This window comes from Triplophysa rosa, linkage group LG12 (assembly GCF_024868665.1).
Source record: "Triplophysa rosa linkage group LG12, Trosa_1v2, whole genome shotgun sequence".
NCBI lineage: Eukaryota > Metazoa > Chordata > Actinopteri > Cypriniformes > Nemacheilidae > Triplophysa > Triplophysa rosa.
Window position 1 is genome coordinate 21411943 of NC_079901.1, and position 12982 is coordinate 21424924.

The following is a 12982-nucleotide window of genomic DNA, read 5'->3' on the forward strand; positions in this document are numbered from 1 at the left end:
TTACTATTACAATGTCCTTAAAATTACATTTCATGCAGTGTGTAATGTTGCTGTGTGTGAATCTAAGCAGTCTGCCAAGTTGAAAAGCTGAAAGTGAACGAATAACAAAGTTATTGGCTTGGGAAAGAAGGAATCGACTCTGAATCGTCTGTCATTCTAATTTCAGATACGCGCCATATTTGCATCACTCTTTGTAATGCGAGAGTGATTACTACGTTCTATTTGCAACACTGCGATGCTGTACGCAGTAGATCAATCACAGCAGACTAGACCATCGGACCAATCAGATCGGAGTAGGCTGACAGAAAGGCGGGGATTAGACAGATGAATCGCGGAACGAATCATTTGAGAGTCAGTCAAGAAGTAAGGTAATAATAACTGCCTATTTTTAGAAAATGAAAGTGTTTTTACACCGTGTATGTATGTAAACTTGTTGTTGGACACTCCATAAACCAAAGCAGGACCTTAAAAATCACGAAATATTTACTCTTTAATAAAGCGCGTCTCTCTCTCTCTCTCTCTCGCTCTCTCTCTCAGTGCTGGTTGCTGCTTGATCATATCACACATCATGCTTTTTTTGCTATTTTTGGCAGAGTATTTTCGGTTGCCGTACATTAGGTGCATCACTACATGAAACACCATTGTATGTTAAAAACAAAAGATACTTAAAATTGACAAAAGATTGACAAGCCTCAAGCCTGATGAGGTTATGCTTTATTTAGTAGCTGTTGACCTCAAAGGGACCGGTGATTATTACAAACGCACTGTACTAAAGAGAAACAAAAAAACACAAGAAGAGACCTACGGCCCACGTGTGAAACATAAACACCAGACCCGCTTCCATTGCCAAGCTTGAATCTATCAGCGTTTCATCAGCATCATCAAAGAACATCACAGAGGTTGAGCTGAGAAGTCTGAGGGCTCGTGTATGTTTTTGTTTCAGAATGGTGCAGTAGAGCAAGAGAGAGAGAGGAAACACAAGAAATCCTAAACCAGTCCTTCATTCACTCAACTAAACAGAGCTCTAGGGCTAGCCGGAGCCATGTCTGCGATTAAAATTTTCATCAATCAGAAGACACAAACTGGGAAATCTCCTTTTGCATTTCCTGGAGGAAATAGCACTACTTGCACTGAGCACATGAGCGGTGTTAAAACTTTATGTAAGCTTTCAGGATTTGTTTCTGTGTAAATGAAATGCCACATCAGAACTGCTTTGCCATTGTCATGACACTTTGCACGCATCTTGTTTTCATATAATTCAACAATATCTTCACCGTAAGTGTAAAGACGGCAAGATACTGTGGTTCAACCGATGCAAGAATGAGAATTCATGCAGATATGTGTAAGACCAATACCACTTCAATATGAAAATATGACTATATGTAATCTGAACAGCAAGCGGTTCAGGTACATATTTATTGTTTTCTCATTAACTGGGCAAACAATGCAAAGTCCATTTGCTTAGAAAAGTAATATCACACCACTCCTCAACAAGAGCCATGATTTGTGCTATTATTCGTAGCACAAGAGACATGTTTAAGGGTGCTTTAAGGTGATAGTTCACCCAAAAAAGATTTATTTTTCATCATTGAAATTTACTCGCCTTCCTGTCATTTCAAACCTATAGGCCTATGACTTTCTTCTGCAAAACACAATAGAAAACATTTGCAGAATGTTGGTACCCAAACAACGGCGACACCCATTGACTTCTCAGTGATTTTGTGTTCATACAATAGAAGTCGATGCTACCATTGTTTGGTTACCAACGCTCTCCATTCTTCAAAATTCTCCGTCTTCTTTCCTGTTCCACATAAGAAAAAGTCATTTACAGGTGTTCAATAACACGAAGGTGAATTAGAGATTCAGAAAAGCATGTTTGATTCTTGATGTTTGGTAGTGTTTATGAAATCTAGGCAGTTTCCGGCCCCTGTTACTATGACTACAATCTTGTATGCTGATACAGCACAGTGAGCAAGGCCACAAGTTTGGCCACAGTTAAAGACGAGAGAATGAAGTGAAGAAGGGGAAAATGAGTCATGACATAATTGTGGTGGACGAGAGAAGGACTGGTTAATAAAATAAGGTGATATCATGACAAAAACCTGATTGGTGAAAGATGATGTAAACCCCTTGCGAGTTTTGTATAAATGTTGTGTCAGATGTGCATTTGTCAGATGACTTCTGAGCATCTCGCTTTGTGGACTCGAGCAATAAAGTTTTGACCTTTAGGCACCTGGAAACTTTGTCTGCGAGATTCTTTTTGCAATGAGAAGGCTGATTCGCCACAACACTGTACACTTAAGGGGCAGTTTCCCAGACAAAGCTTAGGTTAAGCCAAGACTAGTTCTTGGTAAAATTAGGACATTTAAGTAGTTTTTACAAACATGCACACCAGTTTTTTTGTAAGGCATCTTGAGACAGCACTGGTATATTTTTAAATATGTGAGTGCAAGCTGTTTTCAGTTAAAGGACCAGTTCACCCAAAAATGAAAATTCTGTCATCATTTACTCTCATTCAAGTTGTTCCAAACCTGTATGAGTTTTATGTTCTGCTGAACACAAAGATATTTGTAAGAATGCTTGTAACCAAACAGTTCTGGGGCACTACTGACTACCGTAGTAGGAAAAGAAAACGAATATGTTAGTCAATAATGCCCTAGAACTGTTTGGTCTTCCACATTCTTAAAAATATCTTTTTTTTTGGTGTTCAACAGAACAAAGAGATGTATACAGGTTTTAAACAACTTGAATGAAAGTAAATGATGACAGAATTTTGTTGAATTTCATTTTTTGAATGAACCCCTTTAAGACAACTCAAACGTGCATTTTAGTCTGAGACTAAGATTAAGCCCTGTCCAGGAAACCGCTCCTAAAAGTTTAATATTTTGAACATTTCTATAAGTATAAGCTACGATGATTTTAGCCAAAGCAAGACTCACTAAAAGGTACAAAATAAGAAACAGAACATTGCTTGCCGTGTATGCAATGTAAAATACAATGAACAGCAATCAACACCATTTACACAAATAGACTCCATATACAACATGAGTGCAAAAGCACAACAAATCCTCATTAGAGTCTTAGTAAACAGCTTCCTTGTGGCATTTCTAAGAAAAGGCATCAACAGCGGCCTTGTTAAACCTTAAATAAAACCACTACTCCAGTTCTGAGAAGAACCCTTCGGCCTGGTCTACTCTTCCCATGCTCATACACAACAAATTTGTGACAAATTGTGAGGGGAAAAAAGATTAAACCTGTTCCATTAAAACATTCAAGTCAACGTTTGTGTCTGAGGGACAGGCAGAAACAAGACGAAGGGAAAAAATGAGAGCGAGTGTGTAATTGAGACGAGCAAGTAAACTCCCAAAGGGCTGTCTGTCTGTCACTAGAAGACCAAAGAACACCTGATTAATGGGCTGAGAAAGACCAGTCCGAATCTCTCTCTCCCTCTCTTTCCCTCAAAGACAACAACATTATTCACACAAACTATTACAATCATTACCCGACAGCCTCTGACCACTTCTGAGACTTCCACTGCATGTTAATGGACCCACAGCCAGACAAACCCCGCAAATACACCGTAGATGCCAAGCGCCCGCCGGGTCTGTCTGGCACGGATAAATCGGGGAAAGCCCGGGACATCTGCAGCAGACTCGGGCACCTGGAATCTTTCAATGGCTGTTGCCAAAGGCTACGCCAGCTGCCGTGCGCGCTCGCACACATACAAACAAAAGTCCGCCCATACTCACTTGGTGCTCAGATCAGATGCGGGTCAGTATGAGCACACATGAGAATAGATGCGTTTTATTACGCTGTCTCTTTTACTTCAGGTAAAAGAACACTCAAATCAACAACTCATGTATATCTGCTTTATAGAGAGCATACCCATCTGCTTTATCAAATCGGTATATAAAGACAACAAGAATTCTATACTTTGACAATTTGCAAAGTAAACAACATCTATCTATACTTTACATAAACCAAAGTTCGTTTACAGAAATCGGGCCACTCGGCGGCCATGTTCGCAACGCCTCTGGGCAGCTATTTACGTCATAGCAAGTCCACAGTCCAATCTACTTCAATGGGGAAGGCAGATATTTCTAAAATCGCAGGCAAAAAACACAATTAAACAGCATATTTCCGATCAATAATTAAACATGACATGAACTGTATCGTAACTTTGGTTTGCTAAGCTTAAATTGCGCTAAAAATCATTTTCCGAGGTCGCCTCATCTACTGCGCCTGCACACAGGCTGGCAAGCGCCTGACGAGAGCCCCGTCCCAGATAATCGTCAGGCTTTATTGATCGAAGGTCTTCCTTCGCTAGAGCGGTCAGATTGAGCGCTGCATTCCTCGCCATTCATTGTAACGGCAGTGGCGCATGTTGTTAATATTAATATCTTTGCCTAAGCTAAGAGTCCCACGCACCATGAAGGAAAATATCTCTATTGGTAAACCACCATGTCTTCAAACCTTTCCAAACATAACACAAGGGAAACGTTGGAGGTTGTGCTAGACTACTCGCTCTCAAGGATGTTTACTCTCTGAATATTAAGAAATAAAGTAACAAAGAAAAGAACAGAACAGATGATACCATATCTCTGTTTCTGCTCAATTATATCTGGTTGTTTACACAAGTTTGAAAATTACAGACATCCTTCTGCAGTAAATATCCATTATTTTTTGTTTGCAATGCATTCACATAAGCAGAATGTTCTTACCCGTAGCACTTTGGCTCGCTTTTTCAAGAAGTTTTCTATATTCCTTGCTGCCGATTCCACGAGGTGTGCTGCATTATTTGTTTCCACAGTGAAATAATTCTGATTACTTTCGAAGATCTGCAATAACGGAGGGAAAAGCAGTCATTAGATACTCTCATAAGGTGAGATGACGGCTTAACGTTAATGATTATTTTAATAACTAAGTAGGCTGTCACAGAGGTTTAGCAAAGTCATGGTTTGTTTCATTAAATATATGCAGGCAAGGTTCCCCCCAAAATAAAACTTCTGTCATCATTTACTCACCCACTAGTCATTTCAAACCAGTATGACTTTCTTTCTTCCGCAGAACACTAAAGAAAGATATTTTGAAGAATGTTTTTAACTGGCTCCCATTCACTTGCATTGGTTTTGTGTCCATACAATAGAAGTGAATGGAGGCCAGAGCTGTTCGGACTGTTCGGACTGTTACCGACTTTCTTCAAAATATCTCCTTTTGTGTCCTGCAGAAGAAAGAATGTCATAAACGTTTGAAATGACAAGAGGGTGAGTAAATGATGACAGAATTTTATTTTTGGGTGAACTTTAATACATAAAGGTGTGTGTTCTGGTGTGAAAGTCAAATGACCTCTGACCTGTCTTAGATTACTCCCAGCGCTGGCTGTGTCTGCTAAAGAAACCAGCTCTTGCTGATGTTGATCAACCCACTCTTTAATCCTGCAAACACAAATATATTAATAGCATAAATGCAATCTGTACTCATACCTAGAGGGGTCACAAAATAGAATTCACATAAACAATAACGTCTTTATGAAATAACTCATCATAGTAATGAGGGCAGCTGTGTAAGTCAAGCACATTATATTGAATGCAACAGGCTGTGTATGTTAATGTGTTTGACTGGCAGGTGCCTTTGATATACAAGGCTTAAAAATTGTACGAAACAACGGTTTCAAAAATAATAGCCCATTCTTGCAAATAGATCCAGTCATAACAACAATAAAAAAACAGAAAAAGTTGTTATCCCCTGTATTGGATCTGGAGATCTTATTTTTTCATGTGGTTTTGTTCATTTTGTCTTTTTATTCGGAAGTTCTTATAACCATCCGTTATTGTTTAATAGGATTATTTTTAATCAAGGTTCCATAACACAAAATTTTATCTAACACATAACTCAACAAACAAGCAGGCCTATACCAAATAGCTTTAAACAAAATATAAAATGAGAGGTAAAACGACTTATTATTTAAATAAAAAGACACACCTGAACATGAACACAAGCAACGAACACAGCCAAAATAAAAAGTTTGACTAAGAATTTAAAAATAAAAGTACTACAAGAACTTCAAATTAGCAGTTAACATAATTTCATGAAAAATATGTTATGAACAATAATTAAAACATCAACAACTAATAAAAACATTACACATCAATATCTGAGAGCGTTTATGTTTAAAGAAACTAGCAGCTCCTGCCACTGTCCATAATAATGGTGGATTTGTTTCATACAGGCAAATTATGCGAAGTCACAAGGTCCAATGATTGATCAGCGAAGTTACATAACAGCCAATTAATATTAATAATTAATGCTAATGTACTGTACAAGACCATAGGCTGTCGGCACCCTTGGGTGAAAACATTGTTCAATCATTATGAAGTCACCATATGCGCTTGGTACGAGAACGGTGAATTAATGAATACCAGATTGAAGTCACATGCCTTTCATTGTTTTTGCGATCACAGATATTAAATGATCCAAACCATGATGAGAAATTTAAAGGAACACTCCACTTTTTTTGGAAATAGGCTCATTCTCCAACTCCCCCAGTGTTAATAAGTTGAGTTTTACCGTTTTGGAATCTATTCAGCCGATCTCCGGGTCTGACGATAGCACTTTTAGCATAGCTTAGCATAGATAATTGAATCCAATTAGACCAGTAGCATCGCGTTCATAAATGACCGAAGAGTTTCGATATTTTTCCTATTTAAAACTTGACTCTTCTGTACTTCTAACGTGTGCTAAGACCGGCGGAAAATGAAAAGTTGCGATTTTCTAGGCAGATATGATTAGGAATGTGATATCACGCAGCGCATGTGGAAATAGGCTAACTTACGTCAACATATCCAACGTAACCAACTGCTTGCACAAGTATAATTTCTAATCATATCGGCCTAGAAAATGGCAACTTTTCATTTTCCGCCGGTCTTAGCACAAAAAAACCTCTCCTAGCTAGACATAAATATTGTACCTCATATCAGATAGATCAGATCAAGATAGGTCGTAGTCAGACATCCAGATACCAAATAGGATTTGTACTTCGTGTAGACCTATACAGTAGATACAGTATGGTCCTCGACCGACGCAATCTAGACATGATCTGCACTTCTGGCAGACATCACGTGTTTGTTGGGTATGACCCCTTTTAAACACTGATTTATGAATATTCATTCCATATATTAGTTTAGAAATTAAACGTCGCTTGAGGAAAATGCCACTGAAAGTAGACTTCTTTGTTAGGACTTTCTTCGTTAAAAACATTTTATATTTTCATAAACTACAATATATACTGTAAATAAAGCTGATCTAGAAACAAAGATGGGTGACATGCTGTGTTACTTGTTGGGAAAAAGGTTCAAAATGTGCCAGAAAATGAATTTAGGGGGCAATGAATTTTTGACCAAAATGCCATTCTCATCTGAAAATAAGGAGAGATTTAGTTTACCATTAACATTTGACACTTACAAGGCATACAAATTGTTTACAATGGCCATCCCCTCTGAGCAATAAACATAATTTTTTACACATACAAATTATCACACAAAGTACACTACACTACAGTATGTCAATAAAGCATAGAATTGTACAATTTTACATAAAGTATATTAATATTAAGTAATGCAGAACATTGTATAAAATCCCAAAATGTTACATTTGTTCCATTAAAATAATTATTTGAAAAAAAAGTTATAACTTAGAATAAAATACTCACTAACTCACTAAATACTCCTCACTTCGTCAGTGTTGGTTTGTATTGGAGAGTATTTTATATTTTATGGGCCAAAAACTTACTTCCACAAAGGACGTCACGTAAAGTCAAGACACTTACAGATGTTTCAATATTTGTTAATACAGTATTTTTTAGAAAAGAACGTCGCAAAGTTGACTCTACTGTCTCGATAGCTTTCACTCACGTTTTGGGCGAACGTGAGATAGCGTTTGAGAAACATTCTCAGGATGATGAGAATGAAGTAATGCAAGTACACAGAGTGAGTGCACTTAACTTCTCATGTCTGAAAAGTTACAAAAATAATATAGACATACATCAATACTTGTGGAGATTAGCAACAAATATACTACATTTCAGGAGTTTAATCGATAAGAATGTTTGTTTGTAAGTTTGTTTGTAAGTTTGTGTTGTCTGGAGCTGTTTAGCAATCACAACATCTAACTGTCAAATCCTGTGTACATGAACATAACTTACCAAGAGCAGATGCAAAATCTTTATATACGTTTTAGTATGTATGGTGTCAATAATTTAGCCCTCTAGTTAAATTGTATTTGAGGCAGAACTGACTTTGAAAATGCAAGTAAAAGTGATGGATGAGTAGAAGAGTTGTGAATTTAATATGGGCTTCTCCATTCTCTTCTAGTTCACATTCTATTCTTTCTTCAGCCTGTTTTCCCCCCAGGGACTGGAAACACAGATGTAGGTTGCAATGAGACAATCTGTTGGCCGAGGTGGTTTCTAATGAGCAGGGGTAGACAGGTTTGGTCATACCAGCTCTCTACGTGGTAAGTCTCCCGAGTCAAAATATCCTGTTTTGCAAGTACATGCCTCCAGCGATGTAAAATCTCACGCACTCTTTAAAACCCAGTATGAATAAGTCATTACCAGTCAGGCTACTTTCACTTACAGGGAATCTGCTGGCTCACAGGATGTTGCACACTACCCAGTACACTTTAATAGTGTGGGAGATGCAAAGTTTCTCATGAAGTCATGCATTTCCAGTCCCACTCGTATAACAGAAGAAAGTAAATCTTGGTAATACTTTACACGAAGCCTTTATGTATAATGCACTTTAAAGGCTTGTACGTTTTGCCCACCTATTGCACAGCTACTTACTAAATCAATGGACATAAAATATTGATTTATTTTAGGACAGTGGAGTTATATTATGAAAAAAAGAGTTATAACAATTAATCACAAGAATATTCATCTGATTATAAACTGTATAATAGTGCATTACTCTATGAATGGATTAAGAATGCCTCTAGAATTCATTATACCTGGCTTCAAGTATAACATTCCCAACTGTACATTTATCTTTCATTTTAAGGTATTCCCAGACAGCATTATCATAAACGATTCTTATAAGATGATACACTCGACTATCAGCGTGTAAGATAGAAATACCCACGGCTCTTTAAAGATGAATCAGCTAAAATGGTGATTCCTCAATGATCTTAATAAGTTTGTTCCAGTGAACGTTAGATTTCATTCACATCCATTTCCCAGGTCCATTCAGAGCTTTCCTCCGCTCCTCTATAATAAGCTACTTAATCCATTTCAGGCTGAGGATTAGAGCTCAGCTGACAAGAGAACAGTGCTACGACTCCAAGCTTTTTTTTAAAAGAACTCATGTCTAAGCTTCATTACAACGTACACTAAATGCTGGAGTCTGGATGGATTATGGTCCTGCGAGGCCCTCGGGCACTACCCCATAATTTCGCCTTCGTTTATCATAATTATGATTTGTGTGATCAAAAAATGATATTGTAATTGCAATTGCAAAGTCAGAATGATTGTCTGTGGAAACCAGTATTGTGCCATGAATATATCGTAGATGTCATGTGAATGAGCATATTTTTATTTAATCGGAGTCATTTTCTGAACATTTATGAAAAAAGTTAATAATTACTTTTTTGTGTGAACCGTCCCTTTAAGATGTCACATGTTGGACTTCTGAAAGCATCATTCTTTTACAGCCTACTCAAACATATTTGTATTTTTTGCTCTCTGTTGGTGAGATGTGTGGCTTTTCTGAGTCGATAAGTGGGCCGGTGGGAGACTATGGGACAGGTGTCTCTGACTGTCAGAAGGCCACAGTAATCACCTGCGTCATCTCTCTATAGGGATCCTACCCGAAAAAAGCATGTTTTTGCAATAACTAACACTTGAAAGAAAGCAGAACAATATGTCTTATCTACTTTCAATTTTAGCAGCATATTGACCACGCTCATCTAATTGTTTTTTGCGAGCCGTATAGATGGACGGGATGACTAAAGCGGTGTGTTCCATTAGCAGCATCAGGCCCATTAAAAATCTCACGAGCAAATGCATTTTAACAACTTGGGGAGAAAAAAATAGCTGTAGGTTTATAAATAGAAATTGAAATGTAATTTGAAAATCTAAATAGCTTAACACCCCTGCTTTTTGTTTAAACATCTCGCTCCCTCTTTCTCTCTCTCTCTCTCTCTCTCTCTCGCTCTCAAGCCTTCTATGAAGAAAATGGTTTAAACACTTTTTTAGTTAATATCTTTTCTTATATACATTCTACTGTTGTTTTATAAACTCATTTCGATTATTGCAAAGTACACAGACTCTAAAAAATATTGTGTAGACTCAACAAAAAAAAATTAACGCAACAGTTTGCATCAATATTTTTGAGTTGTGACAACTTCTAACAAAATTAAGTTCATCCAACAAACTACATTGGGTCAGACAGATTACGTTTTTCTCTTAGATGAAATGTATTTTTAAGTAACACCAACAACTGTACCCTGTTGTTTACAACCATTACAAATGTATTGATCTACGTCAGTTCCCACCACCCAAGAAGATTATTCTTCCTACTGAATGCAAGAAAAAAAACAGGTGGTCCAACTTGGTGGACAACTTGCATGATTCCCTTTTCTCCATAGAACACAAAAGGAGATGTTAAATATCTTAGTGACTAACAACATTGGTCCTCTTTAGTGAAATTTTATGGAAAAATGTGATGTTAACATGCGCCAATGTTTCCTGTACAGGTCCTCACATCATGCAGTAAAACACAATGCAACACAAAGAAATACTGGAGACTGTGTATGATGTAGCTTGTAGCAATGGCACATACCGTACATATATGTTTATAAGACTGCTCAATATGCTTCAATCCAAATATCAAAACCATTTGGGAAAGGCCTCAATCTTTTTAAAAGTAGCTTTGTGACTTAACTGTTCTGACACAAACAAACAACCTGAATATCTCAAAGTACTCGTGTAAAGAAGCTGGGGATCTATGATGGACTTACTTTGGGCTAAAATGATGAAAATCAGTATTCACTGTGAATTCATAATCTGAAACAAATTCTCTACAGTTACTATTCTCACAAGATAAAACCATCTGAGGTGGACACACATGACCACAACCAATGCATTTCTGTTGAGTTAAATTATCAGTTAATACAGAACTTGTGATCTAGACACCTGTAAGTTATGACCTTTTTTGCATGTACTGTCCTATTAAACATCAATTACATACGGTGATAAGGAAAATGGAAACCACAGGAGGCAGAAGCTCTAACTGACCCTCAGATAATTATAAAGATGTATTAGCCATAATAAACGTTTTAACATGGTGAAAAATGAACAGTAAAAAATACATTCTCACTGTAGCATGTGAAAGCTCTAAAATATGTCAATATATACAGACAAGTAATACTCCAATTGACTCCAGAAAGAAGTTTACATTTCATGTTGTAAGTGTAAATGGAGTTAACGATAGAGGTTATTTTGAGGTGTTATGATTATGAATCATAAAAACGTAATATGATATATAAATCTTACATAAGTGAAATTTAATAATACAATAGTTTGCATTGTTCATTCACAAAAACTTACGCGTATACAGGTGCTGAATGAAAAAAACACAAACAAACAAAGACAGAAGTGTACTTACATGAGTGGGCTGGGAAACTGCGATGGGCACGATATATGGACAGATGACAAGATGAAAAGCATCAAAACGGATCTTCTGCACGGATTCATGATCAGACCTCCTGATCTCGGGAGCACGCAGCGCACCATCATTTATAAATCCACAGCAGCCCACGAACAGTTACTTTTCTCCAGAGGTATGATGTGTCGCTCTGCCGTCCTGCTGGTTAATCTGATTAACAGCCGTCATCAGGTTAGAGACAGAGAAGGATCGGATTGGTGATGAGTGTCCACTTGGATATCTCAATACGCACCGCTTGATGTTACATGGCCAAAGTGCGTGCCGCTCTTCAGTCTGATCCTGCGCTCGCGCTCTTCAAACTACTGACCCGTTGTAAATGGGAGAGAGAGATCAATAGCCCCGAATCAGCGTCATTGTGCCCCCACCCCTCACTCTTACCCTTTCATTGCAATAGTCTTCTATCTTTCATCGGATCCTCATGCAGTGCACCCATCGCTCTCTCTCTCTCTCTCTCTCTCTCTCATATGCTTCCTCAAGACATACCAACACCCACCTGAAATAAATTAAGAACGCGCAAAAGTGCCACGACGTAACCCAACAGAATTTTAGTTAAACCTAGATAGTTTCAGTGTTTTAAGCACAGGGAAATAAATTGCCTTTGTAAAATATATTTTATGTAGCCTATTATTGTTGCTGTTCTTTAAATCTTTCACAAATCCACTCATTCTCCAAACGCCATTGTCTTATTGCGCGCGAGTAGCCCATGCAATAAGCTAACTGTCTTATTGAATTTATTTAATTACAAATTACTTATTAATTACTTTTCTACATAGCCTATAGTTGTGGAATATATTTAGTCGGGAAATTTGTTGTGAAATAAACTGCAAATGATCAATATCTTTGCGGAACTTGGATATTTAGACGCTTGTGCATCAAATACGTCATCGTTCATTTATAACGTCACTAAATGATGCATCTCATTCATAAACACGCACATCTCTATCCTATATCTAACATGTAGGCTAAAGCGTTCATATATCTCCTAAAACAGCAGCTTCTAGGCTATATGGAGGCACGTAGCCTAAAAACGTATTGTGCAAATGTTTCATATCTGCGTGTTTTTCCCCCACTTTTTGTTCGTTGCATGTTCGTAAATTAAATACTTTTTCTTTCGAGATGACATAAGAGTTAATAAGCGTGCGAGGCAGGTCGGGGCGGCGAGTTACCCAGGGATTTCGGCTTTCACCCGTTGCGTAGCAACCACGCTCTCCGCGGCAACGACCAGTGTCAGGACGAGGCGCGTGCAACAGGGCGCGAGCTCT

General features: G+C 37.7%; 1 protein-coding gene across 1 annotated transcript in view; it reads right to left on the minus strand.

Annotated features, from left to right (window-relative positions):
• The window catches only part of LOC130562522 (voltage-dependent calcium channel subunit alpha-2/delta-1), a 94065-nt gene extending 81907 nt beyond the window's left edge, over window positions 1–12158 (minus strand). Inside the window, exons 1-3 of the mRNA XM_057347590.1 lie at window positions 11661–12158; window positions 5354–5435; window positions 4722–4838 (exon numbers count right to left, since the gene is read on the minus strand). Of these exons, the coding sequence (XP_057203573.1) occupies window positions 4722–4838; window positions 5354–5435; window positions 11661–11791 (330 nt within the window). The 5' untranslated portion in view covers window positions 11792–12158. The remainder of the gene's footprint in view (window positions 1–4721; window positions 4839–5353; window positions 5436–11660) is intronic.
• Between the last annotated feature and the right edge of the window lie 824 nt (window positions 12159–12982).